Source organism: Pleuronectes platessa, chromosome 2 (assembly GCF_947347685.1).
Source record: "Pleuronectes platessa chromosome 2, fPlePla1.1, whole genome shotgun sequence".
Classification (NCBI taxonomy): Eukaryota; Metazoa; Chordata; class Actinopteri; order Pleuronectiformes; family Pleuronectidae; genus Pleuronectes; species Pleuronectes platessa.
The window spans coordinates 16,842,323-16,869,262 of record NC_070627.1 but is presented as its reverse complement, the minus strand read 5'-3'; the positions used below and the strand labels follow the sequence as shown (position 1 = coordinate 16,869,262).

General features: G+C 41.3%; 1 protein-coding gene across 2 annotated transcripts; it reads right to left on the bottom strand.

Annotated features, from left to right (window-relative positions):
• Positions 1-5,148: 5,148 nt before the first annotated feature.
• LOC128462304 (growth/differentiation factor 11) lies at positions 5,149-26,277 on the bottom strand. 2 transcript variants are annotated; one of them, XM_053447649.1, is made up of 3 exons: positions 25,395-26,277; positions 12,115-12,488; positions 5,149-8,432 (listed from the first exon to the last, which is right to left on the bottom strand). In XM_053447649.1, the coding sequence occupies exons 1-3, from the start codon at positions 25,807-25,809 to the stop codon at positions 8,052-8,054; spliced, it is 1,170 nt and encodes a 389-aa protein (XP_053303624.1). In that variant the 5' UTR covers positions 25,810-26,277; the 3' UTR covers positions 5,149-8,051. The 2 variants fall into 2 exon arrangements, with proteins under 2 accessions (XP_053303624.1, XP_053303614.1); XM_053447639.1 differs by having other exon boundaries at positions 5,149-8,429.
• Between the last annotated feature and the right edge of the window lie 663 nt (positions 26,278-26,940).

The window sequence follows — 26,940 nt, the reverse complement described above, 5'->3', positions numbered from 1 at the left end:
AAGAGAGCGAGGGAGTGCGAGGGAGAGAGAGAGAGAGAGAGAGGCAGCAATAGAGAGGAGAGAGGCCTGAGAGATTAACTCCAGTGAGCTCACTCTGAGAGGCCCAGGAATGGCTGAATATTGTTCTAGTGGTGGGGAGATGGAGGGTGGGTGGGTGGAGGGGTGAGGGTCGAAAGAAAAAAAAAAGAAAAAAAATCCCTATGCAGCCAGAGAAATGAACTTGATGATCTCAGGGGGCGGGGGGAGGATCACCATTCCTTGCTCCTGACAATCAAAATTAGATTGGCCAGCACTGTGTCAACACTAGCCTCAGTTAAGGCATGACAGGGGAGGGAGGGAGGGTGGGAGGGCACACCCCCAACCCCCCATGGGTGTTTGAGAGTTTGCCATGTGAACTATGGAGACCCCACAGTGCCTTTCACTGACTGCTCAGGCCTCAAAGAAATCCACAACCCCTTTTTTTTTATTGGCCAGCACTGTAACCGACGACGGCATCTCTGCCCCCCCCCCATCCCCATCCGAACTCGATATTTTGGCAACCGGTTATTTCTGTTTTCACTGCCATGTCTCATTAAATCCAAAAATCTGCAATGCTGGGATGACAATCTGAAAGCCAGGGCTGTGGAACAGGACAACGTGTTTACACCTTATTTGGGAGCAAGTGACCGTCACTTATTTCCTCTTTTCTCTTTTCTATTCTGTGTTGGTGTGTGTGAACTTCTCGGGCTCTGCTGACTGCTGGCACTGCAAGGCTAAATCTGTTTATGTGGCACAATTCAAAAACATGAATGGGAACTGCAAAGTGTTAAGTGTGTATCAAAATAACAAAAAAAAGACTTTAAAACAAATAAAGTTATTTTGTTAAGACATCTGCGATTTCATCATGTATCTCAACCACATGAGAAACTGTAAATATAACAACAAATTCACCCTGAAATTACACAAATTGAAAAGCAACAAGCGACAGAAAATTGAATGGGCAGACTGTATTAAAGGTAAATATGGAAAAAGTATAATCAAATATGTTCTGTTCAGCTTGTCAAGGTGTTCGTGAGACTTGAAGTAAAAGTGAATTAATCACAAAACAAAGAAGCTGTTTCTGTTTGTTTCGTTTGTTGTTGTCCTGCATGTGGTTTGGGAGAGTTAGAAGGGAGTTGATGCAGGGTTGTGTTTTTGGAGGTTTGGTCAGTGACCTGGAATATTTCAGTGTGTTCAACTCTTCCAGATTCGTGAGGGAGTGCAGCTGTGTCCTCGTATAACCCTTTTCTCTCTTTTTTTTTTTGGTATCATATCATCCCTTTGTATTTTAACTCCTGAGAAGAAACCTGAGAAGTTTTCTTCACACAGCGGCATCCTGAGGCTTTTTGGTCGATGTACTTTCATTTGTTCAATAACATGATATTATTAATAAGACTGCATTTGTTTTAATTCCTCTCACTCTACAGATTGGAGATGTTAGGCTGAGGCCGGTTCAGGATTATCACCCAGGTCTGCAGGATGACAAAGGGTTTTGCTTTTCGCTGGTGAGCTGATTCCTGTTGTTGCCAGAAGAGAGATGTCCGACTGACTTGCAAGTAATCACAGCTCACTGCTGTGAGGAGCATTCAAAATAAATAATTGTAAATGCAGATTTTTTGTGCCGAGGAAGATGACTCCAGGAACGGGAGGATGTCGTACCTGTGAGAAACGAAGACAATTCATTTCTCACATTTCACACTGAGACAATCACAGATGTTTCTGGTTTATGTTATGCACAATGATAAATATCTTTCTCTGAAGCATTTGCAGTGTGTGTCTTTCACATTGAATGCTATTGTTGTGAGTCCATAAAAGAGTAATACCTACATCTGTTTACACTTGGGCATAAATAAAACAATTTTCCAGGCTTGAATTCCCACCTTAGTCTTGAAGAGGCATATGGAGGAAAAAGTTGTGATTTTAAACTTGATATTTAAAATATCATTCCTATATTTCCTTTAGATACTGGAAATGATCTGTAATGATGTCTATTACTATTTGATTTATCTATTCGCACAAAACCCCACTGACTTTAAGTCACATAAGTAAGGCAACCTTATATGTATTCAGCTTCAAATTCAAATTCAGCTTCTTCCAACACTCTATTCTGTTGAATAGCTACAATTAAAAATAAAATCTCCAACAAGGGTTAATCAGGACCAAATCCAAGCTTCAAACACTGTGTTTATTCTCTCGATAAGAATGAAAAGGCCTCACTGACCACATCAGAAAGGATAAAAAGATTAGAATTAAGAACTCGGCAGCTTCCTATTCGGGCCTGCAGCTGTTTGAGAGGAAATCCTCCAGGGTAGGGGTGGACCTCTCGTCCCCAGGTAAGCTTTCAGATCTGTGGGATGTTGGTCTGCCGTCCACAACAACATGCCCCGGCAGGGCAGGTGGGAGGTGTCGGCCAGGCACCTCACCACCGTCTATATGACAGACCCAGCAATCGTCAGCTCTGAACCAGATGGTGCTCCAACAGCACAAAAGAGTGACAGCTGTCAGTCACAGGACGTGAGAGCTGAGACGCTGAGCCACCTCAGTGAACTATGACCTAATGACTGCAGGTTGCACAGGAGGGGAGAGAAAATGATGATAAAAGATTTCCACCAAGTGGTGTTAACTCAAGGTGAAACGTTTTGTTCCTACAAAAACTCTTTACAGGATAACATCCACAAAGGGACTCAGTTAGGGTGTTGTCACAGATTTTTTTAGAAAAACACTGAGCATTGCGGAGATTAATACAAGAAACACTGCATCAGCCTTTAGTACAATACAGCTGATAACTGCATTCAGTCATCAGTACTTCTGGCCACTGCTGTAATAACACTGATATAACAAGGATTTGTTTAAGTATGAAGAGATGTATAAAAATATGAAGACGACAGGAGCTATATATATATATAAAGTTGAATAACATAAAAGAAAAAAATCACACAATATATCATCCACATGAAGTGGAGCTCACACAACAGAACAACTGGAGGTAACTGGAAGCCTACTTCTGCTAAGGAGGTTATGTTTTTGTCTGCATTTGTTAGTTTTGTTTTCAAAGTTATACAAAAAGTTTGGTATCGATTTCCACAAAACTTGGTGAAAGGATGAGGTATGCAACAGGGAAGAAGCCATTCACTTTTAGTCCGTATTCAGATCAGGGGGCAGATCCAGGATTTAGTTTTTCTTTAACATTGTGAGATAGGGAGTTTTTCAAAATTTTTCTTCTTTTCTCAGAGAATAATTAATGTCTCTCGATGCAAAAATCAGGCATGGTCAGGAGTATGTATTTAGGTGCAGATTCAATCAAAATCAGGATTTAGTGAATTTAAATGTGGTTTCATGAGGAGACTAGCCTTGGTGCAGGTATGCGCTGAGTGACTTTCTTGTTAATTGTATGAAATAGTCTATTTAAAAAAGAATAATTTGAACATTTCATGTAGCTCGTGTGGCTGCCGACGTATCTCTGCGACAAAAAAACTTGTGTCTCCCCAGATCATTTTATTGTCATGTGAGATTCTTTCATCCCATAAGAGTGTGTGTGATCTTCCCTCTAAACACCGGCCAGTCACAGAGCCAGACAAAAAGGTGTCACTGATGACTGTGTCCAGCAATTGAAGCTATTAAGAGCTGCCCCCAATTCACCGTCCTTCTTAGCTTTATGGCTATAATAGCCACAAAGCTCCTCCCAACCCCTCCCAACCCCTCCCAACCCCTCCCAGCCCCCTCCGGCCTCTCTCCAGGCCTTTGTGGCAGGTTCGATATTCCCACTGTATTGTACTTTTCTCTTTTTTGCTTTCCACAAGCACCTATGTGGCACACTGGAGTATTTCTTTACTGAAGCTGGGTCAGAGGTCATCATGTTGGTAGTCTTTAGGCTCTGGGTTAAGCATTCAGCCTTTCAACGCTTCACATCCGACTTGTACAACTTTTCCGTACGTGCTAAAACAATAAAAACATCCATCAATGTCCTCCCTTGTCTATATAGGGCGGGTATGACGGATGATGTGTACGGCACATTGATGCACTTGAGGGGCAGGGAACTGTGTGAATGTTTGTTTATGTCAAGTGAGGATTTGTCAAAAGGTTTATGTCATTGCTGGCATGAGTCTCCTCGCGCTTGTACTGGGTGGTCTTTGTCTGTTTGCATCCGTAAAGAGCTTCGTTCTCACTCTCATTTGTCCCCTATTGATTCTCTAAATTAGGTTGATGAGAGGCCCTCCTATCAGGTGACATATTAATTGGGTCAGGCTGGATCTCATATGAAATCCAAATAATAGCGACCCAAGCCCCAACACTAAACCGTTGTCCTCGGAACACTCTCTTTCACCAATTAGCCTCGCGGTGAATCTGCTTCCTGCCACCTCTGCTGCCCGCTATGACGTACTAGGAATCACTATAGCCACTGGTAGCTTCAGTGTGTGTGTGTATGTGTGTGTGTGCACAAGTCAACTCACACTTAATGTGAAGTGCCTGTGTGTTTTATAGACTCATCCCAGTGACTCAGTGTGGACACACAGATTTCATGTTGTTAAATTGTAATCTACACAATAATGATTGAAAAAATTGACAAATATGACAGTAGTTAGGCCTGGTAAAATATTAATACCACAAATCAAATTTTCAGGGGACTACACAAAAAAATAAGTCCATACACTAAATCTAGGTATTCACAGATGAAGGAATGATTTTTATCATTTAGTTCAAACCTATCATGAGAAAATGTTATGTAATTTGATATATATATATATATATATATTTATATATATGCATACATTTTGTCATGGGTGACAGCGCTATAGAGTGACATTCAACTTTAAAGTCTTGATGGCATAATAACTGATATAAAGTTACATAACATGTTAGTCCCTCTGAAGTAATTTGGAACTGTGAATCTTATTGTATTGTCTACATTTCCGAACTCAATCTTTTACTAAGGATCTGTAACTCGTGAATTCTATCATATTTTAAACACTTTTATAATGATGCAGTCATATGTGATCTGATCTAAGTAAATATTAGTACTTTGATAGTGTCTCAGTGACTGAGTCCATTTACTGACTTTACGATTCTGTGCTCGTGCTAGAATTTAAGGAGCATCACAAAATAGAATCAAAAAGCAGAAAAAAACTCCCATAAGCTAAATAAATGATTTATTGTACAAAAGAAAGATGACAGTAAATAAACAACAAAAGGCAAAAATAACAATTGAACAGTTATTCATATGCACAACCATTAAACTACAAAGTTGGGGTGAATTTTTTAGGTACACAAAGAACGGAGGAATGAAGGGGGGTAAAGTGAAAAAACATGAGAAGCGGTGAACCTGTCCAAAACATCATAAATGTCAACATTTGGGTAGGTATTTACATAGAGATTTCTTACTCTCATATATTTATATGAAAAACACTCTCACACATACCAGTATACAAACACTACAATTCAAAACGCAACTTCTCAACAGCTTTAACCATTGTTAAGCCATAGATGTGGGCACAACTATTATTATTGTCATTATTATTATTATAATTATTATCATTATTATTATTGTTTGTTTTGACCACACATTACCAGAGCCGCTACCATCAGTCACTCTGTCAATAACTCAATCTGAACCTGAGAGCAAGGGGACCCTGTGGTTTTTGTCTACACTTTTTGGGGAGGGGGGGACGTGGACATTTTATGGGTTAAATGTTTGCACAGATTAATCAATGACAAATTTTGAAAAGCAAGGTTTTCTTTTTAGAAGGCGAAAGTGAGGTAGACAGACTTTGAAATGCATTGTAATTCATATTAATAAATAGACAATTGACCTGTTGAATTATTTCCAACCACTGCCCCTAAACCAGCGTTTTCTCTCCCTTTGAAATGTTCTAGCATATTCCTGTGATCACAAAAGTTACAGCACACAACATATCATCCTCTACTTTGGCTAACAATCCCTGGATACTCTTCCCACATTATCGTATGGGCTTCTTTCACTTAATATACACACAAAGGCAAAAACATGTCTTTGCAAAACAGTCAACACGTTGTTTAAGTCAAAATAACGTTGTCTCTCTAACATGGTAACAGATTAAAGTTGGTGGGCGGGCCATTTCCAGTTAAAGCATTCTATGTTCATCGATCCAGACACTTATTACACACATGACTTATCCCCCACAGCGGGCGAGGAGGCCTTTAAGGCCGCTGGTTCGGTTCGTCCAGGTTCCAGATTGGATAGAAGAGTGTGAGTGTATGGACAGGCCCCCGCCTCAGACAAAAGTCAGGAAAGCGTGATGGTATCAAAAAGAAGTGATAACCTCTCTACTTTATGGTTTATCACCAAAGCTTGAATAGCTTTTTTTTTAAATCCTATTCTGTACAAGCTCTCTTGTGCTTGGCAAAACACAAACCACACTTTAACTCCTAACGCCCCATAGTGCAAAATTTATTGTTGGTAAGGTAGAGTGCCCCCAAAAAGGTTTTTGTACCCCTTTTTTAATATATACATATATAATTTATATATAATGTCAGAAGGCTCTTCCTTTATCCAACAGCATAGTGCTTTCGTTTACAACAAAAGGATATCTTTGCTTTGACATCCAGGAGACAAAGACAGACTTCAAGCATACTAATCTACACTGTATTCAAGCACTAACAACATATTCTCCATGATGATGATGGTGGTGATGACGAGGATGATGAGGATATAGCTGAGGTTGGGGGCATTTCACAATGCAAACTGGTTCTCTAAACTTAAGTCAGCGGTTGAGTTACATTCTCGTGATGTAACTCAGTACTGCAGGTAAAGGATGTTTATTTTTCTGAAACTAACATTGAGAAAATGGGACTTGACAGTGTATTCTATCACAGTTGTGAACGCTGCTGTAAATATTTGTGTGTCAACATGTAGTCAGAACACTTATCATACTGTAGTGATGCTCAATAACTTTTGTGTTTCATTACAGGTTATGTTTAGCTGTCGATTTAGTATTTGTATTACATGCTCAGTCCCAGGCTTCTTCAAGTTACACAACAGTGCATTTACTACTGTTTTAAACATCTAATGTAAAAAAAATGAAGTTGAAGTAAATTTTCTTTGTTACACGGAAGAAAGAAAGAAAAACTGTCAGGTTCTCGTCATCCTGATGGACTCGCCCTCCTTCTCCTCCTTCTTTTTTCTTCCTCATCTCCCAGAACAACTTCATAGTGCATCTACATTATAGTTATGTGTCATACTTTAGTGTGCAAGTCCAACCTCAAAATCTGAATGTAGAGCGGCAGAAATGGCTACACCGACTTCATCTATCCACTTAAAAACAAAAAGACAAATGTAAGTGGGAAAAGGTTTTGTAGATGGACGAGAATGACAGAGGGGAAAGGTTTGGTTTTGGATCTCCTCAACTTCACATCCCTGGAGCCCATCTCTAAACATGTCTAAACAAAATATTGGATTTTGCACGAAGAGTATTACTAATGGTAAAGTGATGGATTGTGAAAAAGATTCTGATCATGCCCTTGCCAACTCTTTTGTCGATCAAATCTCACCTGTACGTAAACGTAAAACATCACCTCAGGACAGAAGCTGCTTAAAAATAATATTGTAAATGCTCAAGTCTCCTGTGTCATTTCAACTCACTAACCTGGACATTTCACAAAGATGCCATGAAAAAAAAAACACAAACAAACAAACAAACAAACAAACTCTTTAACCCCCCACCCCGACAAAACTAACACATACTCTATAACATAGTTTTGTCTCATTTACCATTTTTCTGAAGCTGCTTCTCAAGTTCAACCTCTTTAAATTATTCATCATGTTCTGTATTTCCATCTCTCAGTCCCTTTTTAATTCACGTGTCATTTATAATTTTTTTTTTTTTTTTTTTTTTACATTTAGAATCAATTTAATTACTAGAAAGATGGAGACCCAGTAGGATGTTTTTGTGAAATCTGGTGCCGAGGGGTGGGTTCTGGTGCCGGGGGAGAGCTCCGTAAGGGTTTTGGGTGGTTCGATGCAATGGTGGCTGTACACAAGTGTGCGTTCGCCCCGCAGCCTAAGAGCAGCCACATCTATCCACCACCATCCCCGGGATCTTGCCATGGATAATCTGCTGCTTGTCATTGAAGTAGAGCATGTTAATGGGGGACATCTTGGTCGGGGTACAGCAGGGCCCTGCCGAGCCGCGGGGGTTAGCGTGCTGCACCAGGTGGGTGTGTGGGTACTTCTGCATGAACATGTACTCGCATTGGCCGGAGCAGTAGTTGGCTTTGTAGCGTTTGGGGGCAATGATCCAGTCCCAGCCGAACGCCTCGAAATCCACAGTCAGCGGGTAGCGACAGCAGCGGGACTCGGTGGAGTGCTCGTCGCAGTCCAGGCCAAGGTTTCTGCGAGAACGCTTGGTCGTCTCGAGAACCTTTACCTCCAGGAACGGCTGCTGGAATCAGGGGGAGAAGGGGCAGGGCGAAAAGAAAGAGGTGGTTATAAAAGAACAGCACCAGAGACGTGGCTCACACTTTAGCTATGGAATAAACAAGTAGTGACAACTAATCAATAATGCTCGTCACTCAACCTGTCAACAAACTCGAGTCAGAATAGCATCTATCCTCTTCTCTCCCTGCACGATAAAAATACACTAAAAAAACTACTGCTGTTAAACTCAAGCCTTTTCAAGTTTGAACTACTAAGTAATAATAACATATATGATTGACTATGGCTTGGTTAGGCTGAATGATTAAATACATTTTACAATATCAACTTCTTTTCAGATTCAGTCATTGCATATCCTGGTACATGAATAGCACATAACTGGTTTTCTATAATATCAGGTAGTTTACTACACTGATGTGACACACCAAGCATTAATAATTAGATTGATTACTCATAATCAATTATAGATTATATAAAAACATATCCCTACTCCTGAGACCAGAGTAAACGAAACTAGACCCAAAAGTTGAACCTTTCATCTCATTTTATAGCTCAGCCGAGTCCAAGCCAGGATCTGATCTGAGTAACCATGACAGTGCAACACAGAACAGTGACACAATAAGTGTTTACTGTTTTCCATCAGCCTCTCAGTTTATAGAGTGCATGATGTCAGTAAACAAACAGAGGTTTTATAATCTCTGACTTACTCCAGCATTACTGATTGTTACAACCCAGTTTGAACCAAACAAAGCTGTTGAAAGTGAAACAGACTATATTGAGGCATCTGATAAAAATGTGGTATGAGGTTCACAAAGGTCTTGGATTGAGGGTGGGGCTGTCACCTAAAACACCTTTAAAGCAAAATGAACTTATACCCATGACTCTTGATAGTAAGATTCTGGACAGATGGCACCATAAGGGAATCCAACACTTGGAAGATTGCTTCGACAAAAGACTTTTCATGCCATTTGAACACCTGAAGAGGAAGTATAGTTTGTCCAATCAGACCTTTTTCTGTTATCTCCAATTAAGATCCTTTTTGAGGGCTAATTTGGGTCCTGAAATTACTCTGCCTGTTATGAATGATGTTGAAAGATTTCTTTGTGATGGGAACACACATAAATTTATTTCTAAAATGTATCGCCTATTGTTGAATGAAGGCCCAAAACCAGGTGTGCATAAGTCTAGAATGAAGTGGGAGTCAGATCTCAATGTTACAATTGACGAACAACTTTGGACAGAACTATGTCAAAACAGCTTGTCAACTATTATCAATGCCTGTTACAGATTGATTAACTATAATATTCTACATCAATTATATTTTACCCCAGAAAAATGACACTCATTCAAATCTAACCTGTCAGAAATGTGCTTTAGATGTGATACTGAAGTTGGTTCCTTTTTGCATTGTACCTGGCTGTGTATGAAAGTTAGGCCTTTCTGGCATTATATCTGCTCCACTTTAACCAGGATCACGGGAGTAAATATTCCAGTGGACCCTGAACTTTGTTTATTGGGGAACTTAACAAGTATTCGCCGTTCTCTAACCAATGCACAACTCAAATTCATTGAAGTTGCTCTATGTGTGGCTAAGAAGTGCATTGCAGTGTCATGGAAATCTGACTCCCCTCTTCTTATTGACAGGTGGTCTGTTGAGATGAATAGTTGCATCCCCCTGGAAAAAATCACTTATTGTCTCAGAAAACGATATATATATATAGATATAACACCTTTTTGAAAATTTGGCAGCCATATTTAGACCATATTGGTACATCTCTTACACCAAATACTTAATGACTTAATGTAGTTGTTTGTATTGACCTTGAACACTGACCTTTTTTTTTTTTTTTTTTAAGGGGGGCGGGGGGCACTTTGTCCTTTGTTATGTCTCTATACTGTTGGTATACTGATATGTTTGTTTGTACACATTACATATAAAACTGAAAATAAAATATTTAAAAAAAAAAATAAAGTGAAACAGACAAAAGGTTGAAACTGCTTTAAATTAACTATCATTTTTCATGAGGCTAAATGACTTAATTTGTGATTTTTAAAGTAACAGCACAATGTGCCGTGTGAGCAGGGTTTCAATGAGCACTGAGAAGAAACTGGTCTCTCCTGACACTGATAGCTGACTCTGAGTGCTTGGTTTGATCCATGACCCTGGAGGTCATCTGCAGTCTAACATAACCTTGACCTGTGGGCAAAGCACAAGGACCAAATATTTTACTCCATCATGTTTGTTTTACAAAGCCTTCCTGTCCCCACAGTGAGTCCAGCTGGGCTCGAGCACAGTTTTTTGTGACGCATTCAAAAGAGGAAATAAGCTAAAAGGCCGTTGGGGGGAGACCATGTCAGCTTGGCCTTTAGGGCTTTTGTTGTCGAAAAAAAAAAGACCCAGAGGATCACGGAGAAGCAGAGTTAGACTCTTTCCTTGCTTGTTGTGTTTTGTTTTATTTTTGTGCACTTGCCGTGTGTTTTTGATCTCTTCCTTTTTATCCCGCTCAAGAATAATAATGCACACTGTGCACGCTCTGTGCTCCGAGGGCAGTGATTCACTGGCCAAGATACCAGAGCTGACCTCTGATATGTGTTGTGAAGATCTGACCCAAATGACCACTTGGTAAATATTTGGTGTTGCTTAACTGGGATGACTGGCCTACATAATTCAACATCGAAGTAGTATGTAACTGTCAGTCGAAGCAACTCTGGGATTTCTAACTAGATTAATGGTTCACGGGTGGTTTTGCTTTGAGACTGAAGTTTGAACTCATCCGTGCAGCCCCATCCATTACATTAGACGTAAAGGAAGCACTTCATCGTGGAAAAAGAGAACCAAAGCAAATATGTGGGCCAAGTTAAGTGATTTATGTTTTTTACATTTTAGGACTCAAGAGGTATCCTCTCAACACGAGGCAAAATACACGGCAGCCTGAAGAGAAAACCTTCAAACCTTTCAGCATTGACTTTCAATACAAGAGATTTAATCAACATTTTAAATATAATTAAAATAAAAATTGAAAAATGCATACTAAATTTAAGGATTTCTAAACTATGTGAATCAGTGTACTGTATCTCCTCTGATCTGAAGATGGGATGTGGTGATGAACATTGATTCAAACAAAGCAGCTGTGTTTTCACTGGACTTAAGTAAATATAGATTGGTCACGTCTGTTTGATGGTAACTAGGGGAAAACAAGGGGTGGCTTTTCAACACACGACTGGTTTATAATCTTCCCATACGTTAAATTCAAATTATATGGGGTTGTACTAGTGTAGTGCCCTGTGGCTCTGGAGCTACTTCAGAATTATTTCATCTGTGAGTCCTCCTCAAGCAGTTCTACAATATACTGTCACTGTGTAACATTGTTTGTGTGCCTGACATTGTGTGCAGAGCTTTTTATAAACAGTCTATGAGTAAAGTTAGAAAACTTTTGTTCTCATTCTACCTGGATTTTCTGCAGTGAAGATTTTATAGTCAATGTTTTCATAAAATGAAACAGAAATAACCTACAGAGTACTGGTCGCCTGTATTGAACAGGCCAACACTACCTGTGCCAAGTGTAGGCTGATAATATGAACAGTTTGTGAGATATGTGTTTAGCAGATGGATGGTTACAACCCCCCCCCCCCCCCACCACCACCACCACCACCACCACCACCCAAGGGACAGGTCTGAGGGTCCTTACCAGCCCCTCCTCTCCGGGTCTCAGTGAGGTAACTGCCAGATCATTGCCGCTCTCGTCGAAGGCGTTGATGTCGATTCCCCAGTTGGTGTGCGGCTGTTTGAACCAGTTCTGCAACACGTGCTTAAAGTCAATGCTCTGCCAGTGGCCCACTCTGGAGTTGAGCTCTATCTTCAGGGAGCGGATGCGGATGTGGCGGCTGCCCTGCTCCGTCACAGGCTTCAGCCGGAGGATCTGCAGGTAGACGGTGGAGGTCTGCTGCAGCGGCCGCAGGTACACCCACAGCTGGGCCTTCAGCACCTTGGTGAACATCAGCTTGGGGCTGAACTTGAAGAAGCAGCAGCTCGGCTTCCCGTTCACTTGGACCAGTGGCTCGGCTATGGAAAAAACACAGGTCACAGTTACACTTGTGATGTATATGAAGTGTACTGTATACATACGTCACTGAGAAAATCATCATTCAATTGATACTTCAACTTCAACTTCCCTGTTTCATATTTAATGTTTCTTCTTCTTTTGAAAAATGTGATTTTCTCATCAAAACACAACAAAACACCTTGATTAATTAAATTCTATACCACCAACAGAACATTACTTTATGAACACATTGCATTAATGTGTTCATATGTGGTACTGAACATTATTCAGCACCACAGCAGTTAACTCATGTTGACTGTTCCTGCCCCGGCATCTGCATCATTCATCACAAGCAGAGATTCGCTCCCATTCTGGAAGCATTGCACTCATCACTGCTCGTTCACCAGAGTCCAATACTGAGTATCAAAAACAGCAAATCAGAACTTTTAAATGGGAAAGACAATCTTATCTCAGTCACTACAGCCACAGAGTGACTGAGATAAGATCTGATTGAAACATGCTTAAAAGCTGAAAAGGACAAACCACGTCACTTCTGATCTCTCTCTAGGAGAATGAAGTGAGGCATTCAGATATATAATAATGTTCTCACACAGACTTAAAAATGTCTCTTAGCATTTTTCTTTTCATCCATCACACTCATATATTCTTTGTACAGCAAAGATACATTTTTAGTTACTGAGCTTCTTCTCTGAACCACAACTAATGTGCAAATGTCAGAGCCAGACTCTGCATGAAATGAGAATCAGTGGTCAAGGTAGATATTTTAATTGTTAATTAATTGTAAAACAAGACCTCTTTGTGATTTCATGGAATTTTTTGAAGACAAATCTTCCCACGGTAATGTCGAGCTGCTGATGGTTTAAAGCAGAAAGAAGGTAAACTTAAGGGTTTCAAACAATTCAAAAAATGAGAAACAATCCGGACTGAAAACACTGTCGTTTTATGACAGAGTAGTAAATTTAAATGGAGCCGTGAACAGAGTTGTGACTGTTCGGGAGGCAGAGGGCACAGCTGCAGTTATTTGGACTGTTCGACTTCACAAGATGTGTACGTGTTCCACACACTGATCATAAAATCAGAGACCACCACAGCTCCACACGTCACTGACACGCGATCACACTTTTTGTGTGTGACTCAAATGGATGAATTGAGGAGTGGTGTGCAAAGTGTGCAGCGCAACAATGGGAAAGCGGATATAATCCCAAGTTTCTTCTTCCACGATGAACATTACTTACCTCGGCCGAGGAGATAGTATTTTAACCCCTGTCCGTTTGTTTGTCAGGCAAAAAGCATTTCTCAGATTTCCATGAAACTTGGTTGAAGGATGGAAGATGGAGCGTCGACATAGAGGCAGATCCAGCATTCATTTCTATTACATTGCGAGAAAGTGGGTTGAATGCAAGAATGCAGAGAGATTGATTAAATATTTTTTTTAACTGATATCTATGAGTGAGTACCATTTGGAGCGGCTTTAGCGGAGGTGTGCGCTCTAGTGAGTGCCATTCTAGTTATGGATTTGAAAAAATTCACATAATCTTCAAGTTTGATTCCATTTATCTCACAAAAAATTATCTCGTTCAAATTAAAGAAGTATTTCTCTCCCTCCATGAAACCTAAACCTTTATTCTTGTTAACCTACCAACTGTTCTATCTTTATATGCGTGTGAGCCATCGGTTATCTCATGTGCACATGGTGCTGTTGTTTGATTCAGTCAGGTTACATTTGTGATTACATCCGGGTTGGAAAACAGATACATTTGCATATTAAAACAAGGATCAGTAATGGTGGCCAGTAGCCAGATGGTAACCTTAGATTCCCCAGGGTCAATCGTAATGAAATGGTCTCTACCTCCACATTGCAACTCTCCGAAATTAAAACATCTGAAGTTTTTTAGTGGCCCCTCCTAACAAATATATTTGGGGATTATGGGTTATGTCAAAGAGCACAAGGCGTCCCCTCATATCGGCAGATTTATTCCTGTCATGATCCTCGGAGCTGGTCTTTCTGTGATGTGCACCACATGTCAAATCTGCACTCGGTTCATTTACATAGACCTCACTCTGATATAATGACACCCATCCATTGCATTCATACATTAATTTCCATGTAAAGCGTTCATTTATTAAGGGAAATTTATTCTGCGTCTATCTGGCATAATAATTTGCCAACTGAGTACAAAAGATTAGTTAAGCTCCCCAATTTCTCTGAGAGTATTTGACATATTCCAACTCCAGATTGGAGCAAATAAACGTCTGTGTTCTGTTTTTTATCTAGAAGGGGAGTGTTGTTGCTCCATCGTTTGAAGAAATAAGAAAAAAAAAATAAACTGCACGGACCTGTCAATCACTGCTAAATCTGAGGTTGCTCAGGCAACCTGCAAAATGCTTCCTGGGTCAAAAGGTTATTTGGCACCTCTGCCTAGTTAAGAAATGGGATCAGGGGTCAAAACCGTCAGCCTCTTTACATCTCAGGGGTGCTGGGGAGGGGCAGGCCCTAATAGCCAGATTGAGTTTGAAGGTCAAGGTCGACCTTATGGCAATGGTAATATGTCTTTCTTCACAACACGGCTTTTCACCAGAGAATCATTTGAAATCTCAGAGACACAACAGCACTGAATCAGCCACAGTTTGTTTTTGTTTTGATTAGGGTGGAGATTCTCCAGCCAATGGTGGACTGTTTATCGAACCTCAGTTGACCAGGAGGTAACACTGCACCAAGTTGTTTTCTTTTTACACTAAACAAGTGTTATAATTGAAATATGGTCATGCATTGAGGGATATGAATTCACCGAGGTACAGATAGACTATCCATTAGAAGAGTCCAGGGCGAACGTTGAATAAGAGCCAAGCCGGGGACAGACGTGGTCCTTCAGCCTGTATTTTCCAGGGACAGTCATTAGTGAGTGTAAATTATACAGTGTCTCACGCTGGACAAACAATATGTCAATGTTCCTTTTGGTGGGTCGCTGGGGTCACAGCAATTAACGTGGGCGGTGTTGTGTTCGCTCATCAGCACAAAACTGGGAATGAATGATTCTGCAGTTTGCTTGGGGTTTACTTGTTATTACTACTTTTTGTTTTGTTGTTTCGAATGGCAAAAGATGGGGACAGATACACACGGCTCTTCCTCTGCAAACTATTCTCACTGCTTTGGCGGAGTCATGGCGGAGAGAAAAAAGGAGACAATCCAGCAAACGCTGCTGAGTTCAATGTCTCGAGCCGTGGGTTTTCTTAAGGAGGAGTAATGTGAGAAGCAGGGCCTGTGTGCCGTGATCCCTGGTTATTAAACACACCTGCACAACATGTGAGCTATGTCATGTTAAACAATGAGTGCATTGATGGGCAAAATCAATTTATGTCTTTATGGATCCTTGTAAGTGCACAAGTAAGCGGCAAAGCGTGGAGGACAAATGCCTGCAGCTTTATTACAGCCCACATCTTGGCAGCGCTCTGCACTTGTGCAAAGGCAAGCTTGTAAAGATCAGAAAACTGAGGGGATATTTAATCCTCCCACCTTAGCTAACAATCGCTCCAGCTCCAATAACACGCTAATGTTGGAAGAGGTCATCATTTTAGCTGGAGCTGCAGTTTTTATAGCTTAATTTCCTGAGCTTTAGTTATAGCTCTTTGCAGTAACACTCTGATTTCAATCCTGCAATGAGGACAGAAATTCAGGTTTTGTGTTGAGCCCCCCCTACTGGAGCAATGGAACCTTTCTCCCCGACCGCGCGGATAATGAGAGAATCTGGCCCCTTTACACTAAGAAGTGAGAAAACAAGTAAAAATCAGGCGAACTGTGGAGTGTGATGTGTTTTTTCAAGAAAAAACAGGCATGTTTGCTTTTCCTCCACGTGTTTCCAGCCTACTTCATTATTACAGCCGCTTATTTCCCTGTGGTATAATTGCAGCATATGCTGCACATGAATTTTACTGCCAACACCCAGCAGGCCTGCAGGTGAGCCTATCAAACATCTGGTGGATTCCCTGGGTACCTGTGTCCCAGAGTTAGCCCACAGCCTCCTATACATGCATGTAAAGGGAAACATATATACGATACAAGGGTTTATTCACCGTGCCATCTGTCCGCTTTGATACATCCGGAGGCAGTTTTTTAGTTGAACGTTTTTAGTAAAACTGTTGAAAACAGATGGAGAGAAGAAGTTATAGAAGCTATATGATGTAGTTCACAACATACCAGAAAATCCCTAAAATGTTTATATTATGTGATAAAAAAAATAGCAGACTCTTTATTGAGCAAATTATAGATGGAAAGAGCACATAAGGAACCGATAGAGCTCATAACGAGGAGCAACCTCACTATATTTACTTTATCTACTCTCTCTGTCTCTCCATTCGATAACACAATCATCACAATCTCAACAAGATTAAATTGTTGAGGAAAATACGAAAAGAATTGTCTTTACCGTTTTAGAACCTTTTGCCAATGTTAGATTTAAATTTAATTTAATTTAATTTAGATTTGTCTTTCTCAAAGATCTGGCAACGACAAAAAAAGTAGGCTACTGGATGATGATTTTGCTTGGCAGTGACTGATGACTGATTGGTTGTCACGATTTAACAGATTAGCTATTGTTTGCCACAGATGTTTTCAGCTTCAAAATAACCTGAATCTAGCTCACATTTTATGAGAAAAAAAGATTTAATTACGGGTCACTTTTCAAAGAAAATCCAAACTCTTGCTCGACAGTCGTGTGCATGTGTTGTATACATGTGTGGTAACATATGCCAATCAGGTGAAAAAAGACAGCTAAAGTGGGGTGGGGAGAGAAATGGTCATCTATTGTTAATGTCCAAATGGATAATGCAAAATGGTATAAACCTAGATAGGAGTTACATTTGCATATATATATCTATATTTTCTTTTCTTAATGGGAAATGCAAATGTACCATTTTGTGGTGAGTGTGTGTTTGGGAGCCTTCATGTTGAATAAATGTGACTCTAGGGTATCCCCACGCACCTCGGCATATTAATCATCGTGACACGTTCACGACCCTTCTAATAAGACAGGGGCCACAGTGCACCCCCTCAAACATCCCATCCCACCCCAGCCCCACTCCCTCTTTGTCCCTCGGCCACTCCCAAGGGACGGGAGAGGGTAGTGGGGGAGGCCAGGCTCGAGCTGGGTTTGGACGGGGGGGTGTGTGAAGTTAGACCCCCTCATTCAGAAGCTGTCCCCTGGGACAACGGCAGGCACAAGACTCCTATTAGGACTGAGAACAGTAGCCCCCCAGGAGCAACAAAAGACACCTCCTAATGCTCCCTGTTCTAGTTCAGCGAACACACACATACACATCCTCACTCACACACACACACACACACACACACACACACACACACACACACACACACACACACACACACACACACACATACACACACAAGGAAACATGCAACTGCACATAAACACGCACACAAGCTCCAAACTCACTGACATCAGCAAATAGACTCAAAGCTCATTGGTTTTAGTGTTTGGGGTTATATATGATGTATTATAAGGGGAACGTCTGCAGAACATCTCCAGCAGGACGGGGGCAGAGCGTGAAAAGAGTGAGCGTGCAGTGAACTGCAATAAGGTGGACAGCTGGACAGCAGGAAGCATGCTGAGGTCTCAGCGCCTGTGTTCGTGTGCATCCACACATACATGCAAGACGTTAATGTCAGAGGACAATGCTCTGCTCTGCCTCCAAAAGTTACAACCCAAAACTTTTCTCTTATTTCACACGAGCAGATCTCTGGGTTCGGACTCATCTGAATTCAGCATTACAATCAAGTTCTTTTAAAGGAAACATAACAGATTGAAACAACTTGAAACAAGTGATTTGTTAAAGTTAAAGACCATCAGTGCCAGCTCTCGTGAAAATGCTTCATCACCTTCTGAATGATTTACACTTTTTGAAGGAAAAAGAAAGACAATGCAACTCCATTCATTTATGGAGCAAGTTGTGTTAACTAGTATAAATTAATTGCAATAAAAAGTTCTCCATGTTTAGTTTTGACTCTGGCGACAGAAGCTACTGACTGCTGACCCTTGACTGTTCTTCTCCATAAATGACTAATTCAGTTTCATCTTTGTTTCATTCAGGAAAGTTCTGTTGATTTGTTCATTGCATTTACTGAGAGCTGGGTTATAGTCCTCTGGTAATATGGTCATGTGTGTCATGTGCGTGATTATGATAACATATTTTGTTTCCCCAAAGCTGGTGGGATTAATAGATGTTGAAGAGAAGAGGCCCTAGAATAGAGTCTTGGGGAACTCCATGTCATATTTGACCACTCAGATATGTAATTACCCAATAACAATTAACTATGAAAATATTATTTTAGAAGAGAGCATTTATGAGTTCCATGAGAATTGAAAAATAAAGAGCAAGTAACTGCTTCAGTGCTTTCATGGGACCTATATTATATCTTCTCTGCTCATAAAGTAATTATTGTTCAACTTGTTGTTAATAACATGAAGGTTTTAATTTCCTATAGCAGCAGATTCTGGATCCAGACGTCTCTTATGATTTGTAAAGTAAACCCAATTAACACAGTTTTTTCAGTGAAAGATATGCTAAAGGAGTGATTGTTCTGAATTTAACAGGTATGCCTGTTAACATTATAACCCGATACAAGTTACCTACAACAACACATGATATATAAACACTGGATAACACATGATCAGTATCTTTATCAATGGATATTTCAAGTTGTATATTTATAGGATAAAACCACAACAAATTGAATGTTAATAGTTTCCTGGTTGAGGCCACTGCCCCCAAATTCATGTAATAAACAGATAAACAGGTCTTTATACAGAGAAAATCCCTGCAAGATTAAAGCTGAGACTAGACATGTTTGCTAAATGGATCAAGATGGATATGGCATGGAGAGATAGCAAGGTGTCACTTTTTTTGTCATTTTATGACAATTTGCCAAACTGTTTTATCAATTTACTACTGAGTCCTAAAACGCTACTGACTCACCTCAAAGTGTTAGATTTTGCATATCTGTGTAAACACATTATATTTCTTTACAGTTCACAGGCTGTCTTAGAGGACCAGTGGCTTGGTCCATGAACACTGACCAGGACGTGATTCCTTACTACCTTCCTGATCATGAACACAGCCAATTGTGTTTTGCTGGAAATCTCACAACTGGAAACTAATTTGAGAATTATGCCCCCATGCCACTCAAGCTATTGCCATTGTACCCAACTTACGATACTTTACAAGCAAAATAGTACAAACACCTGATTCCCGATCACAGTTATGCAGTTGATGCCCACATTTATCTATTTGATCTGCTTTAGTGTGCCTTATACAGAGTCTGAATTCCCCAAAGCTAATTCTCTCTTTCTTTTGTCATAACTTACATCTTCAGGCCCTGTGGTAACTGTTCAATCCAAACCCAACATGGAGAGGCACCACTGAGTTATTAGGCTCCATGTGGTTGCAGCAAAAAAAAGACAATGACTAAAGCAGGTGGTCACTCAACAAATCAAGTCAATTATACACACCAAACTACCATCCGGCATCCTTCTATATTTGTGTTTTCCCTTTTGTGTCCATTGTCTTAACACATCTCATGAGCTGCGTCCATAAGCTGTGCAGTATGTCCTGGGAGAGGTGATCAGTATTGATGTTGCTCAACATGAAACACTCTCACACTGCATGAACACAAACTCATAATAATATTGATTAGTTTCATCACTTTAAATGCACAGTCATATTTCTGTGTGTGTTTTTGTTTGAACATAAATCCGCGACTAAAACAAATCCCTTTAGAACCCAAATCTGGGTTAGCCTGAGCTATGACAGAGTGTTTCTCTAAAGAACAACTCAGTGTACCCACTTTGCACTACTTTCTATGCAGCATGAAAGTATCTATCGTTCCCCCTTTATGAGCTTCTCTTGATCCATCTGTGCTTGTACATTATATAAATCTAACCCTGCTCTTGTCCCTAAAGAAATCACTTGCACTGTGCATTTTCATAATGAACTTCCTGGAGTGATGTGGGTACGGCAGGCAGAAAATACAACCACAGGTGATAAATCTAGTGAGAAGCTGCTCTCCTTTGCACGGAAAAGAGGCTAATTAAATTTTCATGTAGATTATCATGAGCTAATCCACTGTTAATTGTGCCTCTTTCCAACACAGGGGCTCTCTCATGGGATCCAACATTATGCCCATGCAGCATTTCCTTTGCTTAAATGCATCTTAGATTTAATGGACTCTTCCATAAACTGATCCTCAGCAGCTCCTCGCACGCGACCACACAAAGCCTGAACGCATCCATCAACAATAATCCCTTCAATGATCTCCATTTTATCTTTTCACTCCCCTCCTCCTGCGCCTCCTCCTCGTCCTCCTCCTCACTCATGTCCCTACACATGGCTTAATTACTGGCCTGAAGTAATTATTTCCTTTATTAGTGAAACATAACATCTGTTTCAGGTCTTTTTAATTGTACCTATAAAACCCTTCCATGATTTCTGTCCCTTTAGGATAGAACTGGGCTGCTTGTTGCTCCCTGCGGACTCCCTGAGATCTTCCTTCTAAGCCTCCCCCTTCATACCCGCAGCATGAGCCGCAGCGCACCAAACTCAATCACACTCTTTGACATCCTTTACAGAAGCAATGAGGAGCTCATCAGAAGATACACGCAGTGACTGAGAAAGAAGGAATCCAATTATTCCTGCATGGCCACGTCCACTAAACGACATTTCAAGCAGTCTTGCCTCCCTCCTCCAAACTTCTCAGGGTTGTATTTTTGGTAAAAGCATGCATTAAGTTCCAAAGCAACATATTCCCAAATGCCAAAAGAACAGGCCGGCTGCAGGGACCGGTACACGGGAGCGTGGGAATAAGGGACGGAGGGTGGAAGGAGTGAGATTCCTGAGGTCCTGGGGAAATTTTGTCCCTGTATTAATAGACTTTAGTCCCTTTGAAATTTTATTAGCCATAAAGATGACAGTATGTTGTGCAATTTCTACAGTCCTTTAGACCTTTCTTCCTTAAGATTTTACTCCTATTTAAACAAACCAGTGGTGCCCTGGTGTCCAAACAATTCAACACCAAAGTTTATCTTTCCCTCGACTGATGCTTGCAACTACACAGGGAAAACAGGTGTCATCGTCAAACTGAGACCTCCATGGAATAAATAAATCTATAAAAGCCTCACATAGTCATTCTAGCAAACACTGGCCAGTGAGTTGAAGACAGTCCGACTTTGCTGCTCTGTCCTTTTAGCGCTCTCCCTCTTAATTTTTATGGTTCCTGCACCTTCAGGAAATGACCCTTTTATAGGGTCAACACTATAAAAGACTTGTTTTTTTGTGGGAGTGGTTAGTAGATGGGTGTGTGAGTGAGCATGTGTGTGTGTGTGTGTGTGTGTGTTTGTGTGTGTGGGGGATAAGTGTTCAAGTTACTACCGGTTCGTCTTTGCTGCCAAAGAAAGAGACCCGATGAGGTTAATAGTCTCCTCTTCCAATATATCACATAGCTGTGAACTCTGTGACCCTTTTTGTCAATAGGAGAACTTTTCTCTGGAGTGTGTGTGTGAGTGTGTGTGTGCATGTGTGTGGGTGTGTGTGTGTGTGAGAGAGAGAGAGAGAGAGAGAGAGAGAGAGAGAGGGAGAGCATCCTTTGGCATCTGCACGAATGTGCACATGTGGAAATGTGTACATTCAAACCATTACATGTGCGAAGAGGTTCATCTTATTTACTCGGGAATTGTGTAAGCCTCTGCTTGAAGTGAATGTGCCTCATCCTAGCTGAATTACATAATCTTACCAGTATAGCACTTTGTTATGGCCAACACACAGTCACGTGGACGAGACAAAATGTGTGTGAAAAAACGTAAGTTACAGAGGATTCGAGAGAGCTGAGCCAGTCACAAGCAATGTTTCAAATGTGATCTTCTTTATGTCTAAACCTCAGTTTCAATAAAGCCTGATAAAGAGGGTAAGCCAGTGCTGCTCTCTGCTGGATTCTCTGTTACTGGACAATCTCAAAATTACTGTCGTAGCAAAAACATATCGCACAGCAAAATACCAAATAAGCTGCTCATGAACAACTTGTAACATCCATCCAAGTGATGATACAACCGCAAAGGCAGTAATCCAAGTCAACAGAGGTGCCACGGTTTCTTGGAATCCTACTTCTCACACGCTCCAGGACAACAGTACTATATCCAATTGGTCTCTTGAAGTTAAAAAAAAAAGTGTGGTCAGTCAGCATCAAAACAAACAGAGAGAGACTGAGAGACAGAGAGCAGGGGAAGGTCACTGACGGCAGAGGAAGGTTTGGTCGAAGCGTCTTGGAAAGGTGACAAATGGGAGACTAGTGGGGTCCAATCCTCACCCCACCTCTGGCAAAACAAAGCAAAAATACACGCTTGCCACAACAACACAAAAACAACAACACTCACAAACTCCACAGATTTGCATTCATATGTTCAATCAAACAGATTTGTTAATAAACTGTCAACACTCATCCCCTGTTCTGTGCTAGAAAATGACCCTTATATACTGAGCTAGTAAATTGAGCCATTTGTTTGTGTGAACGTCAATCGAAGCGGGTACCTACACAACGCACTGTATGCAGGGAGATGTTTTAGAACATAAAGTGCTGCACTATGGTATAAATAGCTGTACTTTTCCATGAAATTTCATAGTAATTAGAGACCAAGAAGCATGGACCCTCTCAACCCCCACTGCGGCACCCACGTACCTTGAGTGAATACTAAGAAGCAACTCTGGCACAGGTCCAGTTCAGTATGTACTGTGTGAACCCACATGGCCCATCAAAGGCAGTGTGCACGACCGTGAAAGGGTGATTGGGTTCGAGGTGCGCAGGGAATAGTGTTTGAAGTCCTCCTTCTATCAGAGAGACAGAAAAAGGCACTTTTAATCCTGTGGGATCACCAAGGCGCCACAGGCGAAAAAGAGATGCACTCATTCTCTCAACTCTTCTGAGTACCGGAGAAAAAGGAGAGAGGGAAAAAGGGAGAGAGAGGAAGGCTAACAGGGAGGAATGTGTGGGCGGGGTGAGGTTGTGATGCTGTGTGTGTGTATTGTACAGATGATAAGAACTGCAGCTGACATAAAGAGATGAAACATACAGAACAAGAAAGGAAACGCTGTAACATGACAGATAAAGCAGTAAAGTCAGTCAGAAACATGCACTAAGCCAGCATCATCCACAATACCTACCCTATGGCTTGAGGGGGTATCCAATTACTTTGCATGGTGTTCTGTGTGTGCATGTGTGTGTGTGTGTGTGTGTGTGTGTTTGCATGTGTGTGTGCATGTGTGTGTGTATGTGTGTGTGTGTGTGTGTGTGTGTGTGTGTGTGTGTGTGTGTGTATACTGTACAGCTGATATGTGAGTTTCATCTTGTATATATATTAACAGGTGCAGATGGAGTTATCCATTATGGGGCTGATGTGCTCATCAGAGAGATCACAACAAGTTATTACAGAAAATCTCTGTTGTCAGCATGAATCACGTACACTGTACCCTGAGTGTTTGTGTATGTGATGTGATAGAGAGATAGATAGATAGATAGATAGATAGATAGATAGATAGATGTTGATGTTGTTTTCTGTTGTAGTGAACAGAGACAGGTCGGAGGGTGATAAAATTATTTAACGGCAAGATATTAAAATGCACCCGGACCAATGCATTCAAAATATATAGTTATATAGATGGTATATTTAAATATACACCCACTACTTAGCATGGAAATCGAACTAATTCCATAACAAATTACACTAAGAGAGATTTGCATTGGCAAGTAAAAATAATCACGATCATAACTATTTACAACTAAATCTAACGATAGATAGATAGATAGATAGATATCAGGACTATATCTTTGTTCAATCATGGAGTAAAGGGAGAACAAACAGATGATTTGGAGTGTGTTTCCTCCGCCTTGTGCAGAATATATTACGTGTGTAAATGTTGTTGAACCCCGCAATTCTGCAGGAAAAGGTCACACACTCCCCTCGACACTAAGTGATTCTCTGTCTTTGTGTACCCGTGGTGGAAAAAACGCGAGCTGCGCCTATAAACTTCGCATTTAAAAGGCAAGTGCGGCCGAGGGGGGCCACTGCATGAGGGGAACAATAGCAGCTTTTTGGACACACTTTTTCTCACTGCGATGAACAGCAGGGAAACCGGTAGAGGCTCCTATAAAAGGGCGATAGAGCACAGCTGCCAGGGTTCAACAGTAATTTTATAAAACGTCTCCAAGGGCCCCGGCCTGCGGTTTATCTGTGGATTTATGGGAAATGAGAGGGCAAGCAAATTGTCAGGGGGCAATAATCGCAGGGCCTCGTGCACGGCATGATCATAACTCCAGAATTTAGGGGCTTTTATACAAAGGAGGACATAAAGGCTGCCAAATGCTGCATTATCATTAATAATGCACTTGATGCTCTGCCACGCATTTAGCACCAAAAATATGAACTAGTAGAATAGAAAAGTTTGGACATGACAGCAGGATGGTGCACGAGCAGCTAAATACTAAGGACTCAGACCTCCATCAGCATCTTCATCATCATGAAAACAAAAGTTCATCAGGCCATATTGGAGCTGTCTGTGTCAAGCTGATGAGGCTCTGGCTGCTGAATATTGATTTATCAGCTCCACACGTAATCCTTATTTTGACAGCCGTGGCCAACAGCTGACCAGAGCCATTTGTCTAATTTTATCAGTCAAACACACATAGTGGACCCACAACCGATCTCAATGTGAAAAAGTATGTTGTCTCACTGATTTGACTCCTCTGTCCACGCAGCAGGCCCCGGGTCACTTGAACCTATCTGTTCCACAATTACGCACACGACGCATTTGGAGACAATATTGCTGGGGGGTTGTAAACAACTACTCACGCTCAGAGGCCATGGTGATCACGGACTCCGTGGTGGCGTGGTACTCATCCTCCTCCATAAACTCATCCTGGGACGACGCGTCCCCCTGGAAGTCGTGGTGGTCCAGGAGCTGCTGGAGCGGAGGCGCCTTGGGCAGCAGCTGGTTGACCACCTCCCGGCTGATGTTGGGCGCATGCTTCAGACGCAGCTTGCTCAGGATCTGGGACTTGATGGTCTCCAGCCTCAGCACTTTGCTCTGCTCCCTCCACACGCATGCGGAGCACTCGTGGGCACCGGCGTCCTCGTCCAGAAGCGGCAGCCCGGCATCCGTGGGCGTCTCGCTGGCAGGATGCAGCAGCAGATTGGGCTCGTCGCTCCCCGACCGTCCCAAGGAGATGAGCACCATCAAGCACAGCACGAAGTTGTACCTCGGCATGACGATGCGCGGACACCAGGCAACGCAACTTTTTCTTTTATTTCTCTGCTCTTTTTTACTCCCTTGATCCTGTTATATCCTCTCTCTCGGACGTGCGCCGTTCCTTGCCTTATCCTACAAAAGGCAGGGAACCAGTGACATGCGTCTAATCCAACACGGTCAGCCCAAAGTTGCAGTTTTTTTGCAGCAGAAGCCTTTGAAATAAATTCTCCCAAAAAAAAGAAAGAAAAGTGCGTCCCAGTGTTTCTCGGTACAGGCTGTGTGGATTGAAAGTGAACTAATTATCTGCCTGATGCATGTACAGCCTGCCCACATGTAGCAGGATATAGGCTCTACAATGGCTGTTTTGTGGGTCTCCTGTACAATTTAGTCCGTGGAGGTGTGTGAATGTTCAGAAGTGTCACTGAAGAATGTGCAAGTGCGGTCAAAACGGGGCTCTTTATATATCTCAGCTGCCCGGTGTCGTAATCCGCCTCCATTGGCTAAGATTGCAACAAAAGGCTTTTAGGTCTGTCACCAAGTCAAGAGGGACAGAGCGAAGGGAGGGTGCGCGCACTGTTATGAGAGTATACATGTTTTTACAGTCACAAACAAGGTCTCACATAAGAGATATTGCCAAATTAAGTCATTATGACTTCAACGACTGCGCCTCTTGATTTTTTTTTTTTTTAATGGTCCAAATTGAAAAAAAAGATGCAGATTCTCCCAGAAATCTCTACATCCGCACACAAAACACACGCATCTGTATGTTTATGCTGCATTTAATGATATAAATAAATTACTCTAGATGAATCTTCATGAGCTGATAAGATGAAGAATAATTGGATCTTGCATGAGGTTTTTGGTCTAAAAGCAAGGATTTTAAAACTTCCATATAAAGCAAGAGGGTGTTTGTCTTTATTTTCAAACTGGGCTCTTTCCTTCATCATTAAACTTTTAAAACGCACAGTGCTTTAGGCAGCATGGTCAAAATGAAATAAAATAAGGTTTATGTTAATATATTAATAGGTTTTTGCAATAATACAGAATTGGCATGTCTGCAATGTTTTCCATATACAGATGGGATTGAAAATGTAATGTACACTTATAGACAACAACTGAATGGCAACTGGAGGATTGGAGGGTTTATGA

Coding starts and splice junctions, on each gene's coding strand:
- LOC128462304 (XM_053447649.1), bottom strand. CDS start 25,809: ATGCCGAGGTACAACTTCGTGCTGTGCTTGATGGTGCTCATCTCCTTG. Junction 12,489..25,394: donor GATCACCATGGCCTCTGAGC/GTGAGTAGTTGT, acceptor TTTTTTCCATAG/CCGAGCCACTGGTCCAAGTG. Junction 8,433..12,114: donor GACCCGGAGAGGAGGGGCTG/GTAAGGACCCTC, acceptor CCCTGATTCCAG/CAGCCGTTCCTGGAGGTAAA.